Raw genomic sequence first — 21,616 nt, forward strand, 5'->3', positions numbered from 1 at the left:
ACCAGACCAATCTCAAAAACGAGCTACCCAAATACCATCAACATGTCTCCTGTCCCACCAGAGAACTAAGCATCCTTGACCATTACTGCACAACTAACAAACATGCCTACCGCTCCACAGCCTATCTCCATTTTGGAAATACTGATTACAATGCTGTGCTCTGCCTCCCAGCTTAGAAGCAGAAGTTGAAGTGTTAGGACCTATTACAGAAAGTAATGCAGTGTTAGTCTGAGGCAATGAAAGGGCTTCTATGGGACTGCTTAGAGTCAGTAGACTAGTTCAAGAACTCAGTGACCAACCTAAATGGGTATACTGCTACTGTTACAGACTTAATTAGTAAGTGTGTAGATGACTGCGAGCTGAAGAAGTTAATCCAAATGTTCACTAACCAGAAACCATGAATGAACCTGGGAGATCCACTCCCCCTGGAAGTCCAAGTCTGAGGCATTCAAATTGGGCAACCCTGAAAATAGGAATACAGGAAATCCAGGTATGGCCTTTGTAAGGTCATCAGAGATGCTAAGAGGCAATACCAAACAAAGCTTGAGACTCAGCCAAACAACACAGACACCCGTTGATTGTGTCAAGGCTTACATGACACATTGGGCTACAAAGTGAAGTCAAACAGAATCATGGGCAATAGCCTGACCCAATGAGTTCAAAGCATTCTACACTCACTTTGAACAGAAGGTCAATGAAATGATGTCACCTATCCCAACAGCCTCAGATGCACCTGTATCCCGTGTGCCACCTGTACTGCCACAGACATCAGATTCTTGAGTGAACTCGGGGAAAGTGACTGGCCCGGATAGAGTACCCACCGTACACATAGATCCTGTGTGGACCAACTGGTGGGAGTATTCCCAGACATCTTTAATCTCTTCTTACTACAATCTGAATTCCCCACCTGCTTCAAGAAGACTACCATCATCCTGGTGCCAAAGAAAAATCATGCCATCTGCCTCAATGACTATCGCTAGATGGCTCTGACTTCCATAATTATGAACAGCTTTGAGAGTTTAGTCATAGCTCACATCAACATCAGCCTCCTTGATTGCTTTGATCCTATACAATTCGCCTATCAGTGTAACAAGTCCATGGCAGATGCCAACTCCCTGGCCCTACACTCATCCCTGGAACATCTGGATAACAAGGATACCTATGTCAGGCTCCTGCTTATTGACTACAGTGCCACATTCAATACCCTAATTCCAAACAAACTCTTCTCTAAACTTGAAGACCTGGGTCTCAGCTTCCCATTCTATAACTGAATGCTCGACTTCTTGGCCCATAAACCTCAATCAGTAAGAATAGGTGACAACATCTCCTCCATCATAATCCTCAACAGCGGTGCCTGCAAGGCTGTACTCAGCTCCATACTGTACCCCTCATACATTTATGACTGTGTGACCAAATTCTGCCCCAACTCAATTTAAGATTGCTGATGACACCACCATTGCAGGTCAGATTTCCAACAATGACAAGACAGAACACAGCATAAGATTGAGTGCTTAGCGGCATGGTGTGAAGACAACAATTTTTCCATCAATGTCAGCAAAACAAAGGAGCTGGCCATTGGTTTTAGGAAACTGGAGTGGAGGGCACACCCCGACACAAATCAACAGTGCTGAGGTGGAGATGGTCAAGAGTGTCAAGTTCCTGGGAGTGATGATCACCAACAATCTGTTATGATGCACCACATGACGGTCAAGAAAGCACAACTTCCTTAATCTATCCTCATAGCTGAAGTTTCTCACACCTGGAGTCATTCTAATAAATCATTCCTGCTCTCTCTCTCCAATGCACTTACACCCTTTCTATAATGTTGTACTCACAACTGCATAGAATACTTCAGCTGAGGTTCAATAATTGTCTTGTATAAATTCAAATTTAGAGCTCTGAGCAGGATAAGAAATAATCAGAGGGAATGTTGGCCATAAGCCATGCTGCTAAGACACCTGTAAGAATCCACACTATTCATCTAGCGAGTTTTGAGAAGATTTGTAGCTCAGGTTGAGGTTCTGGATGTGAGTTTGCTCGCTGAGCTGGAAGGTTCGTTTTCAGACGTTTTGTCACCATACTAGGTAACATCATCAGTGAGCCTCTGACAAAGCGCTGGTGTTACCCAAGGAAACCTAACCAGATAAATAGAAAGCAGGACATAACAACCCAAGAAAACCTAACCAGATAAATAGAAAGCGGGACATAACACCAGCACTTCGTCGGAGGCTCACTGATGATGTTACCTAGTATGGTGACAAAACGTCTGAAAACGAACCTTCCAGCTCAGCAAGCAAACTCACATCCAGAACTGTACATCTGTTTTCACAGTAGAAAACAAATTATTTACTAAAAGTCAAGGATAACGAAGGGGCTAATAAGAATAAACAACTTAAGGTATTTAATATCAGCCAAGAAAACATATTGAAGAAGCTTAAGAGTCAAAAAAATGACATCCCCAAGACCTGGCAGTCAACATCCTAAGAGTCTAATAGAGATATCTGCAGAGATAATGAATGCACTGGCTATGATCATCAAAATTGCTTCGATTTTAGAATGGTCCAAGTGGATTAAAAGTTAAATGTAAAATTAATACTTAACAGAGGTGAAAGAGAAAAGAAAGGGAATTACTAGACATTGGCAAAATGTGGCAATCTTTTATTAAGATACATTTGAAAAAAATCATAGCATGATTAAAGTCAACATGGTTTACTAAATGGGGAATTGTATCTGGTATATTTAATTGGATCTTCAGAATGTATATACCAGAATCAATAAAAGGAACTAATATACTTGCATTAGGCACTGCACTAAAATTTCAATATGCAAGTTGAGGACTCATGGAATTGGGACAATATTGCAGCATGGATAAAAGATTAGTTAATGGGCAGGAAGCAAAAAGCATGGAACAGATCAATTCCAAAAATAAAAACAGTAATTTCTGAAAATCTCAGCAGATCTGGCAGCATCTGTGAAGAGTTAATATTTCAGGTCCAGAGATCCTTCATCAGATCTTTCAAGTTGGCAAGCTGTTACTAGTGGAATGTCACAGAATCAGTTGCTCCCCAGAGGAGCTCGAACAGTTCATCCACTTCACCAACACCTCCCACCCCAACTTCAAGTTCACCTGGGCCATCTCCAACATATCCCTCACCTTCCTGGACCTCTCAGTCTCCATCTCAGGTAACCAGCTAGAAACTGATGTCCATTTCAAGCCCACCGACTCCCACTGCTACCTAGAATACAGCTCCTCCCACCCACCATCCTGCAAAAATTCCATCCCATATTCCCAATTCCTCCACCTCCGCCGCATCTGCTCCCAGGATTCCACTCCCGCACATCCCAGATGTCCAAGTTGTTTAAGGACCGCCACTTTCCCCCCGCAGTGGTTGAGAACACCCTTGACCGCGTCTCCCGCAATTCCCGTGACACATCCCTCACACCCCGCCCCCGCCACAACCGCCCCAAGAGGATCCCCCTCATTCTCACACACCACCCCACCAACCTCCGGATACAGCGCATTATCCTCCGACACTTCCGCCATCTACAATCCGACCCCAACACCCAAGACATTTTTGCATCCCCACCCTTGTCTGCCTTCCGGAGAGACCACTCTCTCCATGACTCCTTTGTTCGCTCCACACTGCCCTCCAACCCCACCATACCTGGCACCTTCCCCTGCAACTGCAGGAAATGCTACACTTGCCCCCACACCTCCTCCCTCACCCCCATCCCAGGCCCCAAGATGACTTTCCATATTAAGCAGATGTTCACCTGCACATCTGCCAATGTGGTATACTGTATCCATTGTACCCGGTGGCACCTCTACATTGGAGAAACCAAGCGGAGGCTTGGGGACCGCTTTGCAGAACACCTCCGCTCAGTTCGCAATAAACAACTGCACCTCCCAGTCACAAACCATTTCAACTCCCCCGCCCATTCTTTAGACGACATGCCCATCATGGGCCTCCTGCAGTGCCACAAAGATGCCACCCAAAGGTTGCAGGAACAGCAACTCATATTCCACTTGGGAACCCTGCAGCCCAATGGTATCAATGTGAACTTCACCAGCTTCAAAATCTCCCCTTCCCCCACCGCATCCCAAAACCAGCCCAGTTCATCCCCTCCCCCCACTACATCACACAACCAGCCCAGCTCGTCCCCTCCCCCCACTGCATCCCAGAACCAGCACAGCCTGTCTCCACCTCCCTAACCTGTTCTTCCTCTCACCCATCCCTTCCTCCCACCTCAAGCCACATCTCCATTTCCTACCTACTAACCTCATCCCACCTCCTTGACCTGTCCGTCTTCCCTAGACTGACCTATCCCCTCCCTACCTCCCCACCTATACTCTCCTCTCCACCTATCTTCTTTTCTCTCCATCTTCGGTCCGCCTCCCCCTCTCTCCCTATTTATTCCAGAACCCTCTCCCCATCCCCCTCTCTGATGAAGGGTCTAGGCCTGAAACATCAGCTTTTGTGCTCCTGAGATGCTGCTTGGCCTGCGTGTTCATCCAGCTTCACACATTGTTGTCACAGAATCAGTGCTGTTGCCTTAGTTATATACAATCTGAATTAAAGGTAAAGACAGTATTCTATCTATATTTGCTGATGATACAATGCCAGATGGGAATGTAGGCTGTGAGGAGGATACAAAAAAAGTGATGTGTGTAGATTAAATGATGGGAAACGAGATGCCACATGAAATACAGTATGAAGAAGTTTGATGTCATTTACTTTAGTAATAAGAATAGAAAAGTAGAATATTTTACGAAGGGTGTTTCGTAACATCAGGAATTAAGTGTACTCGTACTAAAACCCACCGGACATTGGCATTCTGTGCAACAAGATATTAAGAATGCATGTGACCTTTATTGCAAAGGAATTGGTTCACAAGAATAGGCAAGTCTTATCACAATTCTGTTGAGTTTTAGCGAAGTTATATCTCAAGTACAGTACAGAGTTTTGGTTTCCATACTTAAAAAAGACAGATATATTTGCAAATGAAGTCAGATTCGTTCTTGGATTCATGGCACCTCCAGCATCATGGCAGAGGAACTTGAACAGTTGGGTGAGCCATCCAGGGATAGACAAAGGATTTCCTGAATCAGATGTTAACAATGGGCTCAATTCCATGTAAACAGACTATTGTTCCAGTTTAACCATAATTTCAACTCAATTTTGTAAATTGGATTAAGAATCCCAGATTAATGATCTTCAGGCTGTCTGTCTAAGTTGGTCCCATTGTAACACAAGAAGTATTCTGCTATTTCTTACTTTCAATCTGCTTTACTTCAAAGATATCAGGAGCATCTCCAAGAAATGTTTTCTGAAATCCAATTTATTTTTCTCTTAGGCTCTGTACTTTCACTGAAGTTGGGCAGCCGAGGCTACAAATGTGTGATATACTTTCTGTGTAACAAGAGACAAGTCTTTTGGAATTATGTGAGAAAAGTTAGCTCAAATACTAAGGTAATTTTCCAGTTCCTCTATTTGCTGTTGGTACATCTGTAACTGAACAGCGATCTGGATACTACAAAACATCCAGGAGGTGGACAGTTACCTGGACGCTGTGTTTCAGGTGACAGTCACACCCCTTACACTAATTACATCAAATTTCATCTGGTCAGGGACATGAAGGATGTGACTGTGAGCAAGGCATGTATCAGGATCCAGAATTCAGTCCGAGAAGCATCTTAGCTAGTGCTCTTGTCCAATATGTATGAGATTCCTACTTAAGAACACAGATTGCAGGGAAAACAGGTGGTACAGAGCACTATTAAAGTTAGGCAGGGGGAGAAGAAAAGAGAAGTGTAATAGTAATAGCGAACAGAATTGTTAGGGGAATAGATACATTCTCCATTGCAAAGACAAAGAGTTCTGAGGGCTGTGCTGTCTACAGAGTGCCACAGTTCAGAGCCTCTCTTCTAGGCTGGAGAGCAACTTGGAGCGGAAGGGGAAGGGTCCAGTTGTTGTGATCCAGATGGATACCAATAGCATGAGTAGAACAAGGAAAGAGGTTTTACTGAGAGATTATAATCAGCTCAGGGCTAAATTAAAAAGCAAAAAAGCAAAAGTAATAATCTCCAGTCTGCTGAGTCACATGCAAATTAGTTTAGGGCAAATCAGGTTAGAGAGATAAATGTGTGGTTTAAAGATTGCTATGGGAAATATGGATTCTGTTGTGGGGCACTGACGTAAATAGGGGGGAAAGAGAAAGGTGTTCTTTTGAAACAGCTTCATTTGAACCATGGTTGGGGGCGGGGGGGGGGGAATGTCTTGGCAAATCATACAACTACAATTGTAAATTGGGCATTCAACAAATTAGTAGTGGGGAAGATACAATTGAAGGGAAGTTTAAAAATGCAAAAATAAACAAGAGAGCAAAGGTGTGGGATATTGAAGAAGCGAACAATACCCAAGTGTTACAGAAAGGGCTAGAAAATATAAGCAGACGTGTACAGCAGAAATTGAAACCAGAGATAGTAATAATGGTAAAATGTGAAACCTTAAGGCTTTTTGCCTAAATGCACGCAGTACTTATAACAAGATAAATGAGCTGTGAGTACAAATAGAAATGAAATAAAAATTACTTGCTAGCTGTTTAAGTAATGCAGTTGTAGGGCAACCAGGAGTAGGAACTCAATATTGAAGAGTATTTGATGACACAGAAGAGTAGGTAAAAGGGAAGATGGGGTGGGTAGCTTTGTTGATAAAGGATAAAAACAGTATTGTGGTGAGTAGCGACATAGGTGCAATAGATCATGATGTGGAATCAGTTTGGGTGGCAATAAGAATTAGCAAAGGAGAAATGTTGTAGATAGGTATCAATTATAGTCCCCCAAAAAGCTACCTCTCTGTGATAAAAGTATAAATTGGGAAATAATACAGATATATAAGAAAGGCACAAAAATTTTTATGGGTGATTCTAATCTGCATATTGACTGGACAAATCAGATGGAAAAGGTAACATGAAGAATGAATTTGTCGAGTGTATCAAGGGTTGATTCTTAGAGCAAAATGTTGCACAGTAAGCCCAAAAATAGGCTATTTTAGGTCTAGTAATGTGTAATAGGGTGGTTAATAAGAAATCACATAGTTAAGGATCCTCCTTTGGGTACTGATCACAACATGGTAGAATTTCAAATGCAGTTTGAGGGAGAGCAACTCAGCTCTCAAACCAGTAACCTCAACTTAAATAAAGGCAATTAAAGAAAAATGGACAAAGAATTGTATAAAGCAGTCTGGAAAAATAAAGTAAAGTGAAGTACAATAGATGAGCAGCAGCAACATTTAAGCAGATATTTCATTATGCTTAGCAAAAATTTATTCAAGTTAGAAAGGGGGACTTGATGTAAAGGATGAATCACCTGTGGTTAACAAATCTGGTCAAAGAGAGTATCCAGTCAAAAATGAATACATATAATATAGTTAAAAAACTATTGGTAGCCAGAAGATTAGGAACTTGTTTTTAGGAATCTTCAGAGAATGACTAAAAGGTTAATAAAAATGAAATAAAAACAAAATTGATTTTAAAAAGTAAATTGGCAAAGAAATGTAAAAACAAACAGCAAGAGCTGTTATGCCATCCCCTGTTCCCAATTCCTTCGCCTCTGCTGCATCTGCTCCCAGGAGGAGGCATTCCACTCCCGTACATCTCGGATGTCCTCATGTTTCAAGGGCTGCAACCTCCACCCCGCAGTGGTAGAGAACGCCCTTGACCATGTCTCCTGCATTTCCCGCAACTCATCCCTCACACTCATTCCCGTAATCAACACCAAAAGAGAATTCCCCTCATCGTCACGTACCACCCCACCAACCTCCGGATCCAACGCATCATTCTCCAACAATTCCGCCATCTGCAATCCAACCCAACCACAAAAGACATTTTTCCCTCCCCATCCTTGTCTGCTTTCCAGAGGGACCACTCTCTCTGTGACTCCCTTGTCCAGTCCACACTCCCCTCCAACCCCACCACATCCGGCACTTTCCCCTGCAACCGCAGGAAGCGCTACACCTGCCCCATACCTCCTCCCTCACCCCCATCCCAGGCCCCAAGAAGACTTTCCACATCAAATAGATGTTTACCTGCACATCTGCCAATGTGGTATACTGCATCCATTGTACCCGTTGTGGCCTCCTCAACATTGGGGAAACCAAGTGGAGGCTTGGGACTGCTTCGCAGAACACCTACGCTCGGTTTGCACTAAACAACTGCAAGTCACTAACCATTTCAACTCTGCCTCCCATTCCTTAGATGACATGTCCATCCTGGGCCTCCTGCGGTGCCACAACGATGCCAGCTGAAGGTTGCAGGAACAGCAACTCATATTCCGCTTGGGAACCCTGCAGCCCAATGGTATCAATGTGGATTTCACAAGGTTCAAAATCTCCCCTCCCCGTACTGCATCCTAAAACCAGCCAAACTCATCCCCGCCTCCCTAACCTGTTCTTCCTCTCACCTATCCCCTCCTCCCAACTCAAGCCGCAGCCCCATTTCCTTCCTACTAACCTCATCCCACCCCCTTGACCTGTCCATCCTCCCTGGATTGACCTATCCCCTTCCTACCTCCCCACCTACACTCATCACTACTGGCTCCATCCCTGCCTCTTTAACTTGTCTGTCTTCTCTCCACCTATCTTCTCCTCTATCTATCTTCGATCGCCCCTCCCCCCCCCACCATATTTATTTCAGAACCCTCACCCCCTCCCCCATTTCTGATGAAGGGTCTAGGCCCGAAACGTAAGCTTTTGTGCTCCTAAGATGCTGTTTGACCTGCTGTGATCATCCAGCTCTACGCTTTATGATCTCTAGCACATAAAATGTGAATGGAGACCACTGAATGATGTGGGGAATCAGTCAAGGGATCACAGAAATGGTACATTATTTAAATCAATATTTTGCATCAATTTTTACAGTGAAAGACACTGAAACATCCCAAATGTATCAGTTAATTAAGCAAGTTATTGAGAGGAAAGGGCTGTAACACCTTGATCATGAAGAGAAAAGTATTTGACAAATTACCTGATGGCCTGCATCCAAGTGCTTTAAAGGAAGTGACTGCAGAGGCTTTGACAAAACCCCATACGGTAACCAATAGCAAAGACAAAGCCTCTGGGATCCAGGGTAACTTGGCAAGTTGGATCCAAAATTGGCTGAGTGACAGGAGACAGAGGGTAGTGGTAAGACTGTTTGTGTCACTGGAGTCCGGTGTCCTGTGGCATTCCACAGGGATCACTGATCTTACTGTTTGTGATATTCATAAATAATGGTAATGAGAATGTGGGGGAGATGATAAGTAAGTTTGCAGATGACACAAAGATTGACCAAGTGGGCAGATCAGTGGCAGATGATGCTCTTTGTATAGGGTAACAAAACAAAGCAGTACGGGATGAATGCTGGAACACTAGGAAGCTCAGAAGAGGGATCTTGCTGGTTTGCAATGCCAACAACTTGGGCTCAATTCCCACCAGCTGAGGTTACCATGAAGGACTCCCCTGCTCAACCTCTCCCCTCGACTCCGGCATAGTGACCCTAGTCACCACTCATCTCTCTCTGTAATGCGAGAGCAACCCTATGATCCTCTTGGATTAGGGTGACTTTACCTTTAGTCAGGGAGGCATGCTGTGATGAGGACAAAAAGATTCTGCAAGAAGATATAGATAGATTGAGCATGTGGGCAAAACCCTGACAGATGGAGTTTAATGCAGAAAAGTGGGAGGTCATGCAATTTGGTAAAAAGAATCAAAAGGCAGACTATTATTCAAATGGACACAGAGTCCAAGAAACTGCAGTACAGAGGGACCTGGCTATTCTTGTGCATCACCAGATGATGCTCTTTGCATAGGGTAACAAAATAAAGCAGTACGGGATGAATGCTGGGACACTAGGAAGCTCAGAAGAGGGATCTTGCTGGTTTGCAATGCCAACAACTTGGGCTCAATTCCCTCCAGCTTTTTACCAAATTGCATGACCTCCCACTTTACTGCATTAAACTCCATCTGTCAGGGTTTTGCCCACATGCTCAATCTATCTATATCTCCTCGCAGAATCCTTTTGTCCTCATCACAGCATGCCTCCCTGACTAAAGGTAAAGTCACCCTAATCCAAGAGGACCATAGGGTTGCTCTCACATTACAGAGAGAGATGAGTGGTGAGTAGGTTCACTATGCCTGAGGCGAGGGGAGAGGTCGAGCAGGGGAGTCCTTCATGGTAACCTCAGCTGGTGGGAATTGAGCCCAAGTTGCTGGCATTGCAAACCAGCAAGATCCCTCTTCTGAGCTTCCTAGTGTCCTAGCATTCATCCCGTACTGCTTTGTTTTGTTACCCTAAGCACGAAAAGTTAATATCCAGATGCAGCAAGTAATGCAAATACTGTTACACTGGCACTATCCCCCACTTCTGCCGCCGCTACATTGATGACTACATCAGCGTTGCCTTGTGCTCCCATGAGGAACTTGAGCTGTTCATCAACTTTACAAACAGCTTTTACCTCAACCTTCAATTCACCTGGGCCATCTCCAATATCTCCTTCTCATTCCTGGACCTCACTGTCTCCATCTCTGGTGACCGCCTTTATACCTCGACATTTATTTCAAGCTCAACGACACCCACAGCTACCTAGCCTATACCTCCTCTCATCCACCTTCCTGCAAGAATGCAATCCCCTACTCTCAATTCCTCCACTTCCACCGCGATTGCTGCCAAGATGGGATGTCTCACTCCCACACATGCGAAAAGTCCTCCTATTTCAAGAACCTCAACTTCCCCTCTCAGGTGATCAAAAATGCCCTCACCCACATCTCTTGTGTTTCCCCAACTCTACCCTCACATACCCTCCCCTTAACAAAAATAAAGACAGAATCCCCCATGTCCTCACATATCACCCCATCAATCTCTGCATCCAGTGTCTCATTCTCCACCATTTCTGCCATCTACGATCTGACCCCACAACCAAAGAGATATTCCCCCCAACCTTACGTGCTGTTCTCTCCATGACTACCTCAACCGCTCCACACTCCCCACTAACCCCACCACCCCGGCACCTTTCCTTGCAGCCGCAGGAAGTGCTACACCTGCCCCTACATCTCACCCCCTTACCTCCATTCAAGGCACAAAAAAAAACTTCCACATTAGACAGCGGGTCACGCGAACATCCTTTAACTGCATCTACTGTTCCCAATATGGCGTCCTCGACATCAGTGAGACCAAGCAGAGGCTCGAGGACGATTTTGTAAAGCATCAGCACTCTGTTCTTGATAAATGACAACACCTTCTGGCCGAAAACCATTTTAACTCCCACTCCCACTCCCTGGGTGACATGTCCATCCTGGGCCTCCTCCAGTGTCACAATGATCTGCAAACCGGAGGTGCAGAACCTCATATTCCGTCTCGGAAGCCTGCAACCCAATGGCCTAAACGTGGATTTCACCAGTTTCAAAATCTCCCCACACCTGGCCTCATCCCATGACCAACCCTCCCTCTCATCCCCACCTCCTTGACCTGACACAACCTGTCCATCTTTTCTCCCACCTATCAGTACCCTCCCACCTCACTGACCAATCCCCATCACTCCTTCTCTGTAATCACCTATCATCATTCCCTCTACCTTCCCCACCCCACCCCTCCTTTCTCTACATATTTCAGAGCTCCCTTCCCCCTCCCCATATCTGAAGAAGGGTCCCGATCTGAAACATCAACTTTCCTGCTCCTCTGATGCTGCCTAGCCTGCTGTGGTCCTCCAGCTCAACACTGTCTTATCTCTAATTCAAATGGCATTTCAGCTTTGTTCCAACTGCACAGAGTATTGGGGAGGTTGCATATGGACTACTAAGTACTTTTGCTTCAGAAAGAATATATTGGCATTGGAGGCAATTCAAGTGAGATTTAGTGGCCAGTTTCATGGGATGAAGGGGTTGTCTCCCAAGAACAGCTGAACAGCTTCGACATTTATTCATTAAAATTTCGAAGAGTGAGATGTGTTTTTACTGAAACATGTATGATTCTTAGAAGGCTTAGAAGAGTAGATATTGAGAAGATGTTTTCACCACTGGAGATTCTAAAACTAGTCATAGAATAAGGGAAGACTGATGAAAACTGAGAAGCAAACAAATTATTTCTGTTAGAGAGTGGAAATCTCTAACCTACAGAATTGTAAGGCCAGATCACTGAAAGTATTTTAAGAGGAGACAGATAGATTTTTGAAATAATCAAGTAGTTGAGTGGTATAAGAAGCTGGCATGAAGGAGTTGTTGGGGCCTAGGCGAGATTAGTGATGAGTTTATAGAGTCAGGGGGGCAAGCTTAAGGGACTGAAGGGCGTACTCCTCACATTCCTTATGTTCTTATGTTTGATGCTGGTATCAGTCAGTAGACTGTACCCGTCCTTTAAGGCCTGAAATTCACCAACCCAATATGAGCTGATGAGGGAGTCCAAACAAGCACAGAAACTGCTGAGGTGCTAGAAGAGGATCAGAAAGGAGGACAGAATCCCCTATTACATTGATGACAGCAAAAACAAAGTGAAATAACTCATCCTTCCTGACAGTTTCAAATGTCAATTGTTGACAGCAGCACATGTTCAAAAAGATTGTTAAAAGATGGAAAAGTCAACGGTGCTGATAAGACAGCAATCTTATTGTTCCAAGGTGCCAATCAGAGAAACAACCATATCCTAATATCGGATCCCTGGTTTCCAAGAAACCTCTAAGAGTTCCTTGTAATAGAATTTCTTATCCTTGACCTTAGCAATAAAGCATCCAAGCACGTTCTCATATTCACGGATGTTTTTGACAGATTTTTAGTACGATTAGTTTGTCAATTTCAGTGTTTCATGTCAACTTTACAGTAATCAAGGGTGTAACCTCAAGAGCAAATACCTGCAAGAGCTTTGCAAGTCTATGGCATTGCCAAAAACAGCACCATCTCCAATCATCTGGAGAGTAACAGTCAGTGTGAATGATTAAATTATATTCTGCATGATCATCTGTGTACTTTCACTCCTGAAAGTAAAGAAAGTGGCCCAAGCCCCTTCTAGAGCTGATTTATTTTAAGAAAACTACCTCATACTTATCCCCTTGAGAACCAGTCCTTCCACTGGACTCTGTCCATGTGTTCACCATATCCCCTGAAGGAGACAACAAGATCAATGAGTGGATAGCTGAATATCACATGGGGCTAAGCCAGGTATTAAAGATGGCATCTGAAAGGACTTGGAGAGAAGTGCTGAGAAGATAAATGTTGAACAAGAATAAGGCTGACAGTATTGACCTTCCAATCAGTGCAGTTATTCCTCTGAATTCAGAACATGGTGGGAATAGAATTCAGGAAGTACAGGATCCCAAACTCCATAGCAATATCAAGTAGCTAGGCACAAATGGCTAAATCTACGCTGTTGAACCAGTAACCAGAGGGCAGCCTCAGAAACTTATTCACAGAAGTGATTCATAGAGTCATACAGCATGGAATTGGATGCTTTCATCCAACTAGTCCATGTTGACCATGTTCCCAAATTAAACCAGTCCCACTTTCCAACATGTGGCCCATATTGCTCCAAACCTTTCCTATTCATGTACTTATCCAAATGACTTTTAAATATTATAACTATACCTGCATCTACCACTTTCTCTGGCAGCTCATTCCAGACACAAACCACTCTCAGTATAAAGAAGTTGCCCCTCATGTCCTTTTTATAATTTTGTCCTTTCAACTTAAAAATACGGCCCCTAGTTTTGAACTCCCCCATCATAAGGAAACAACCCTTGCTATTCATCTTATCTATGCCCCTCATGATTTTAAAAACCTCTATTATGGTACCCCTCAACCTCCAATGCTCCAGTGAAAAACATGCCAGCTTACCCAGCCTATTTTTATAACTCAAACCCTCCATTCCTGGCAATATCTGATAAGTCTTTTCTGAACCTTCTCCAATTTAATAATAGCCTTCCCATAGCAGGGCGGCCAGTACTGCACACAGCACTCCAGAAGAGGCCTCAGTCCAGTACAACCTTTAACATAATGTTCCAACTCCTATACTCAAAGTTCTGAATAATGAAAGCAAGCATGCTAGATGCTGTCTTAACAATCATGTCTACCTGTAAAGCAAATTTCAAAGAATTATATATCTGAACCTCCAGCTGTCTCTGTTATACAACATAGAACATAGAACAATACAGCGCAGAACAGGCCCTTCAGCCCTCAATGTTGCGCCGACCTGTGAACTAATCTAAGCCCCTCCCCCTACACTATCCCATTATCATCCATATGCTTATCCAAGGACTGTTTAAATGCCCCTAATGTGACTGAGCTAACTACATTGGCAGGCAAGGCATTCTACGCCCTTACCACTCTCTGAGTGAAGAAACTCAGTTGTTTGAGCCTAAATGTCTGGTGGATAACGTAGAGGCAAGCAGTTCTCCTAATGGTATCGTGGCACCTTAAGTGTTAGTTACAATGGCTCAAGTGAAGTTTAGAGTGGCCTACATGTTATGAATCTAGAAGTATGTTCAGTGTTAGGGAGGTCTCAAAGTGCAAGGATGACCTGCCAGGAAGCAGCAAATGAATCAATGACTGCTAACCATATGACACCTGAATATTTAACCAACCTAGACCTTAAGGTGGAAAAATATCTGCCATTGAGCCAGAATCCCACACAAAGCACCAAAAACAGATAAGAAGGCAGAGAAGGTCCTCTCAAGTAAATTTCACCTATTTACTAACATTTCTCCAGATACTCTAAGAAAGGAAGGTTTCAAGCAGGAAAATGTATAACAGTGCCTCCAGCAGCAAGTAGCGATGGCCTTGGGAAGGCCCTAAATTGGACAGCTTGGTCAATCAAATGGAATATTTCTGGAGGTTCTGCCTTTGCCAGAAAAAAAACCTCATGGAGAGAGAGGGAAGTAGCAGCATACTAGCAAATTGTCACAGTACAGAGTCCCAGGTGAATGATTCGAAGACATGAGTTCAAATCCTGCCATGGCAGAGGGTGAAATGTGAATACAATAAAAATCTGAAACTAATAGCTATTCTAATGGTGATCCAGTTGATTGCTGTAAAAACTCATCTGGTTCACTAGTGGCATTTAAAGAAGGAGATCTGCCGTCCTTTCTTGGTCCGGCTGAAATATGATCCCAGACTCAGGGCTAAGTCAGACTCACATAACTGCTTTCTGAAGATGTTCAGCAAATCATTCAGTTCAGGCCAAATAGGAATAGTTAATAAATCCTGGACCAGCCCCTTTCTGATAAATAAACAAATAAAAGATCAAGGACTTAATTCCATGTAAATTTCTGTTTTCCTTTTTTAATTTCACTTTATGTTAGTAGGGATCTGATGCCAACAGAATTAAGAATCCCTGCTTCATGGTCTTTGAGCCATCCATGTTCTTAAAATGCCTGATACACTGATATGAAGGGATTGTCCCATTATGATAAGCTGAGTCATTTAGGTCTGCACGGATGAAAGGCTGTGTCATTAAAACATAGGTGATTCCAAAAGGGCTTTACAGGGTGGACACTAGCTTGAAAATCTAGAACATGGGGGATGAGTCTCATGATAAGGGTTGAACATTTAAGACAGAGTTCTCTTGGCTCAAATAATTGTAATTCTTTGAAATTCCCTACTTCCACATGACCTGGATGTTCCTTTATTAAACACGTTTAAGACTGAGGTGGACAGACTTTTGATCTCTCAGGGAATCAAGGTCTACAAAGAGCAGACAAGAAAATGGAGTTGATGCCAAAGATCAAAAACAAATCGACTGAATCCATAATCTGAGCCATTTAGAGCAGAAAGAAGTACAGTTCATTAATGAGCTTAGTATTTGGTGAAGGATACAATTAGCTTCAATGCCCTTGAATTGCTAAAGGATGTCAGATGTGGAAACTGCTCCATGGCTCTGCTGTTGTAGCCACTTCAGCAAAAGTCACATGAAGATTGCCTGTGATGCTTAACTGCAAAATGTTCTTTCAGGACTCAAATATAAAGGGACATCATTTGGTGAGGCACTACTGCATGAGTGTTTGTGCTAATAGAAACACTTTATTCAATCTTACTGGTAAACTCCCCTGCTCTACTTATTTATGTATACTTGTGTTAACATTTTATGAATGAATTTCATCTACTACTAACTGCTACTTCCTATTGCCAAGGTAGACCTCCAGCAGTACCCTTGTTATTTCTTGGATGGCTTTGAATCTCTAGTGTCCACCTATTTTGCTGTTTCTTTCAGACAGACATTGTGTGCATGTAACCTACAACAATGTTAATAGAATTTCATGAGGAAAATATTTCAAGTACACCTCTCAACTGACAGCAAAAAGATGATGTAATATCAAGAATTAGAACTGGAATGCACTGTCACAAGAGTAGATGGAGTTGTAGAGGGTTGGTTGTGAGCAAGGCTTGTGTTCTAAGCACAAGATCCAGGTCAAAGATTTAATGAATCATTGAACCACGATGATTTGACATTTCATCCAAAACATTTTCCCTCCATTGCACCTGCAGGATACAACTACTTGGAAAGATACGAGGCATTGATGATTATTCATGCTGTTATAACATAAGCACAATGCTCAGTATAAATCAATGTGTCAATTTTCAATGAATCTGAAATCATTCTTCTTGGAAGTAAGGTTGAAATGGAACAGACAGCTACAAAGAAAGCAGTACTTCTATAAACCTTTCTTTATCTTTCCATTCAGAGTTCACATGAAATGCTGCGAAGTTTAGATATTTTACACTTAAGCAGATAGTAACTAACTTCAGAGGACATGGGCAGTTTGGTGGATTGGTCTGATACTGAGAAAATGAAATTCATGAGCAAAGAGACAATACAAGTTAACCAGTACAAGTTAAAAGATCATGTATGAATGGAAAGACCTGAGAAGTTTCTGAAGAAATCTTTGAAGATCACAAGACAGACAAATCAGTTAATAACTAAGAGGTCATGCTAAACCTATATAAAAGATCAGTTTCACCCTAGCATCCTAATTCTGTACACCACAATTTATGAAGGATGAAAGAGTTTTGTAGAGGATACACTAGTGATTTATTATAGTAGTTCCAGAGATCCAGTTATAAGGAGAGACTACAGAAAATGGAGTTGTCCTCTATACAGCAAAATAGGCTGTGAAGATTCAATAAAGGTTTTGAAATAATGGTATGCTTAGACTGAATAAATTAAAAAAAGGAAGTTGTTTCCAATGGCTAAAGGTTCAACAACCAGAAAACATGAATTTAAAATGATTAGCAAAAGAAGCAGAGGTATCAAAAGGGGAAAATTTTATTTTCAAAATGGAAAAGTAGTTGGGATTTGTAAAACACTACTTGTTATGACAGTAATCCAGATTCAATGTTCTAAACCCGCCTCCACAGACCCGTTCTCCTGCCTCCAACACACCCCATCCTTCTGGACACCACTCCAAGGCCTCCTACCATCCCTCCACCTCTTCATTTCCAAATGCTGTCACCACATCAATTGCCTCAACCTCTCCACCTCTTTCACTCACTCCAACCTCTCCCCCACAGAATGTGCAGCGCTCTGCTCCAAACCTAAACTCACCATCAAACCCGCAGACAAGGAAGTTGCAGTTGTGGTATGGCGCACTGACCTATACATTTCCAAGGCCAGGGCCAACTTTCTTACGCCTCCTCCTACCACTCCCTTGATCATGACCATATCCCTGACCACCAAAACATCATCTCAACTCCCCCTCCCACTCTCTGGATGACATGTCCATCCTGGGCCTCCTCCAGTGTCACAACGACACCATCCCAAAACTGAAGGAGCACACCTCATAGTCCACCGTGGGAGCCTTCAATCCAATTGCCTCAATGTGGACTTCAAAATCTCCCCAAACCCGACCTCATCCCATGACCAACCCTCCCTCTCATCCCCACCTCCTTGACCTGTCCGTCTACTCTCCCACCGATCCAGTCCTCCCACTTCACTGACCAACCCCAACAATGCCTACCTGCAGTCACCTATCACCACCCCATCCAGCTTCCCCAGCCCCAACCCTCCTCTCTCTATTTATTTCAGAGCCCCCTACCCCTCCCCAATTTCTGAAGAAGGGTCCCAACCCGAAATGTCAGCTTTCCTGTTCCTCTGATGCTGCCTGGCTTCCTGTGTTCCTCCAGCTCCACATTATGCTAATCCAGATTCAATAGTAGCTTTCAGAAGAGAGTTGGATAAATACTTGAAAAGTAAACAGATTGCAGGGAAATGGGGAAAGAGTACTAGAGTGTGACTAACTGAATTACTCTTTCAAAGAATTGGCGTAGGCTCAAGGAGTCTCACAGCCTCCTTCATTGCTGCATTATTGCATGATTCTATGATGCTCATTACGAATGGCAGATGGAAATGCCCCTCTGGGTTTTATTTCTTTGTCCATGGCATACTTTATGCATGCCCATCCCAGAATTTAACAAGTTGCTTCCTCAAAACAGTGTAAAAGCTTGAAGATATGTGGGACAGTTACTAAATGCTCTTTTATATTATGGGTTGCTTGTCCTTGAAAAGAAACAGTTAGTTTTGCATAGTCAGGAAGGAAAGGTCATATCTGGAGTGAGTCTCAAACTGAGTGACTACATAGTTCCAAAGATTTTGGATGCAAAGTGAGAATTCAGTGCAGAGGGGAAGATGTGCTTTTTGCTTCCCTTTTTTGGATCATAGTTTGTTAGAGAAAATAGGGAAAATACTTACAGGCTACAAATTAAAAGAATTTTTTAAAAATTAAATTAAGAACTAAAGAGGTTCTGGGCAAATCTACATGTTGTAACTGCATAATGTAGTAGCTGGTGGACCTCATTGCGGTTCAAACTAATCAGATCTTCTGCAAGTGTTGGTTACTTGAGGAAATTCAGCTCAGAATTGATGAGCTGGAGTCAGATGTTTCAGCACAGCGACATATCAGGGTTGGGGGGGTGAGTCACCTGGAGACTGTATTTCAGAAGGCAGTCACACTGTTCAGATTAACTACCTCAAATGCACTCTGGTCAGAGACAGGAGCGTGTGACTACCAGTGAGAAGGTAGAGATATTCTGAAGTAGTGCTGAAAGAGCCTCAGCCCTTGAACTTGTCTAACAGGTTTGCAATTCTTGCTCCCTGCATGGATCAGACTGGGGCTGTAGACAGGATGACCACACCTGGACCAATTATTTAGGTAGAAAGAGGAAAGAGGTGAAGGAAGATGTGCAGCCAGGGACGAAACTAAAAAGCAGAAACAAAAAGGTATTAAACTCTAATTATGGTCTCAACACTGATCCCTGCGGAACCCCATGAGTCACCACCTGCTATTCTGAAAAATACCCCTCTAACCCTACTCTCACCCTTCTGCAATTCATCCTGTCCCCTATCCAGGCCCATATCTCTCCAAGTCTTTCTTATTTATGTACTTATCAAAATGTCTTTTAAACGTTGTAACTGTACTCACATCCAATGTTTCCTCTGAAAGTTCATTCCACACGCAAACCACTCTCTGTGTAAAAAAGTTTTCCTTCATGTCCTTTTTTAAATCTTTTTTCTCTCACCTTAAAAATATGTCTCCAAATCTTGAAATCCCCCACCATAGGGAAAAGGCACCTGCTATTCCACACCTTATGCTTATCTATACCCCTCAAATGATTTTAAAAACCTCTAGAAGGTCACCCCTCAACCTCCTAAGCTCCAGTAAAAACTGTCCCAGCCTATCTAGCCTCTCCCTACAACTTAAACCTTCCATTCTTGGCAACAACCTGGTAAATATTTTCGGAACCCCCTCCAGCTTAATAATATGCTTCCTATAAAAGGGCAAGCAGGACTGAACACAGTATAACGCCTCTATAAAAGACCTTATCAGCATCTTGTACAACCTTAACGTGTTGTCCCAAATCCTATACTCAAATTCTGAGCAATGAAGGCAAGCATGCTAAAAACCTTCTTAACCAGCCTATCTACATGTGGCACAAACTTCAAAGAAGTTATGAAACTGAACTCTAGGTCTCTGTTCTACAACATGACTGAAGGTCCTACTTTTAATTGCATAAGCCCTGCTCATGTTTGTTTGGCAAAGATGCAATACCTCGTATTTATTCAAATTAAATTTCATCTGCCACTCTGCACTAGTACATTGACCCAATCGATCATGATCTCTTTGTAATCTTAGAAAACTTTCCGCACTGTCTACTATATCCCCAATTTTGGTGTAATTCGCAAACTTACCATGCCTTCCATATTGTCATTTAAATTATTTACGTAAGTGACAAACAAAGCAGACCCAGCACCGATTCCTGTGGAACTGCTGGTAACAGGCCTCCAGTCTGAGAAACAACTCTCCACCATCACTCTCAGTCTCCTACCATTAAGCCAATTTTGTATCCAATTGGCAAGCTCACCCTGAATTCCATATGATCTAACTTTACTGATTAGTCCACCATTTGGAACTTTGTCAAAGACTTTACTAAAGTCTAAGCAAAGTCTAAGTCTACCATTCTGCTTGATCAATTCTTTGGTTACTTCCTCAAAAAACTCATCCAATTTTGTGAGGCATGATTTCCCTCAAAAAAAACAATGCTGACCATCCCTAATCATTCCTTGCCTCACCAAATACATACAAATCCTATTCTTCAGAATCACCTCCAACAACTTACCCACCTCTGAAGTCAGACTGAAAGCTCTACCCCAGACTTACATTATACAGGGGGAGGTGATGGCCTAGTGGTATTATGGCTGTACAGTTAATCCAGAGACCGAAATAATGTTCTGGAGACCAGATTCGAATCCCACCATGGCAGATGGTGGAATTTGAAATCAATAAATATCTGGAATTAGGACTGCAATGAATATTATAAAGCCATTGCTGACTGTCAGGAAAAACCCAACTGGTTCACTAGTGTCTATTAGGGAAGGAAACGGCCATCCTTACCTGGTCTGGCCTACGTGTGACTCCAGACCCACAGCAATATGGTTGACGCTTAACTGCCCTCTGTGCAAATACAGATGGGCAATAAATGCTGTCTGGCCAGTGACACCTTCATTTCCATGAATGAATAAAAAGAACACAAAGGCACGACATTAGCCACTGTCCAGTCATCCAGCACCCCACCTGTAGTTATTAATGATACAAATATTACTGCAAGGGGCCCTGCAATTTCCTCTCTAACCTCCCGCAATATCCTGAGATACACTAAATTCCAGAGATTTCTCCACCTTTACATTTTCTGATGCCTCTAGCACATCCTTTTCTGTAATTTGAACTGTTTTCAAAACAGCAATATTATTTCCCTGCATTCTGTAGCCTCCATTTCTTTCTCCACAGTAAAATGTGATGCAAAATATTCATTTAATGTCTCTCCCATCATCAAACACTTGCAAGTATTTGAACAGACAGTTGACAGCATTTTTTGTGTCCTAATATGCAAGTTTATGCATTACCTTAAATTATGTTCCCATTTATCAGAATTCAAAATAACTTACCATAGGCTAAATGTTTTCTAGCCTCTGTCTCTTCCTGAATTTTCTTATCTTTGATTTGGCCATCCAATGCCTGTTGATCAATCTACTAAAACAAAACTGATCAGTATACATTTTAAAAATACTTAAGTTCTTTCAGTCTACTTCTCTATTTCTGTGGATCATG

The 21,616-nt window shown here is 42.8% G+C and overlaps 1 protein-coding gene across 1 annotated transcript in view; it reads right to left on the minus strand.

The window, feature by feature from the left end:
* Positions 1-21,616, minus strand: part of LOC125460766 (RIB43A-like with coiled-coils protein 2) — a 55,842-nt gene that overhangs the window by 33,201 nt on the left and 1,025 nt on the right. The window contains exon 2 of the mRNA XM_048548650.2: positions 21,454-21,535. Within this exon, the coding sequence (XP_048404607.1) occupies positions 21,454-21,535 (82 nt within the window). The remainder of the gene's footprint in view (positions 1-21,453; positions 21,536-21,616) is intronic.

This window comes from Stegostoma tigrinum, chromosome 18, assembly GCF_030684315.1.
Source record: "Stegostoma tigrinum isolate sSteTig4 chromosome 18, sSteTig4.hap1, whole genome shotgun sequence".
Lineage (NCBI taxonomy): Eukaryota > Metazoa > Chordata > Chondrichthyes > Orectolobiformes > Stegostomatidae > Stegostoma > Stegostoma tigrinum.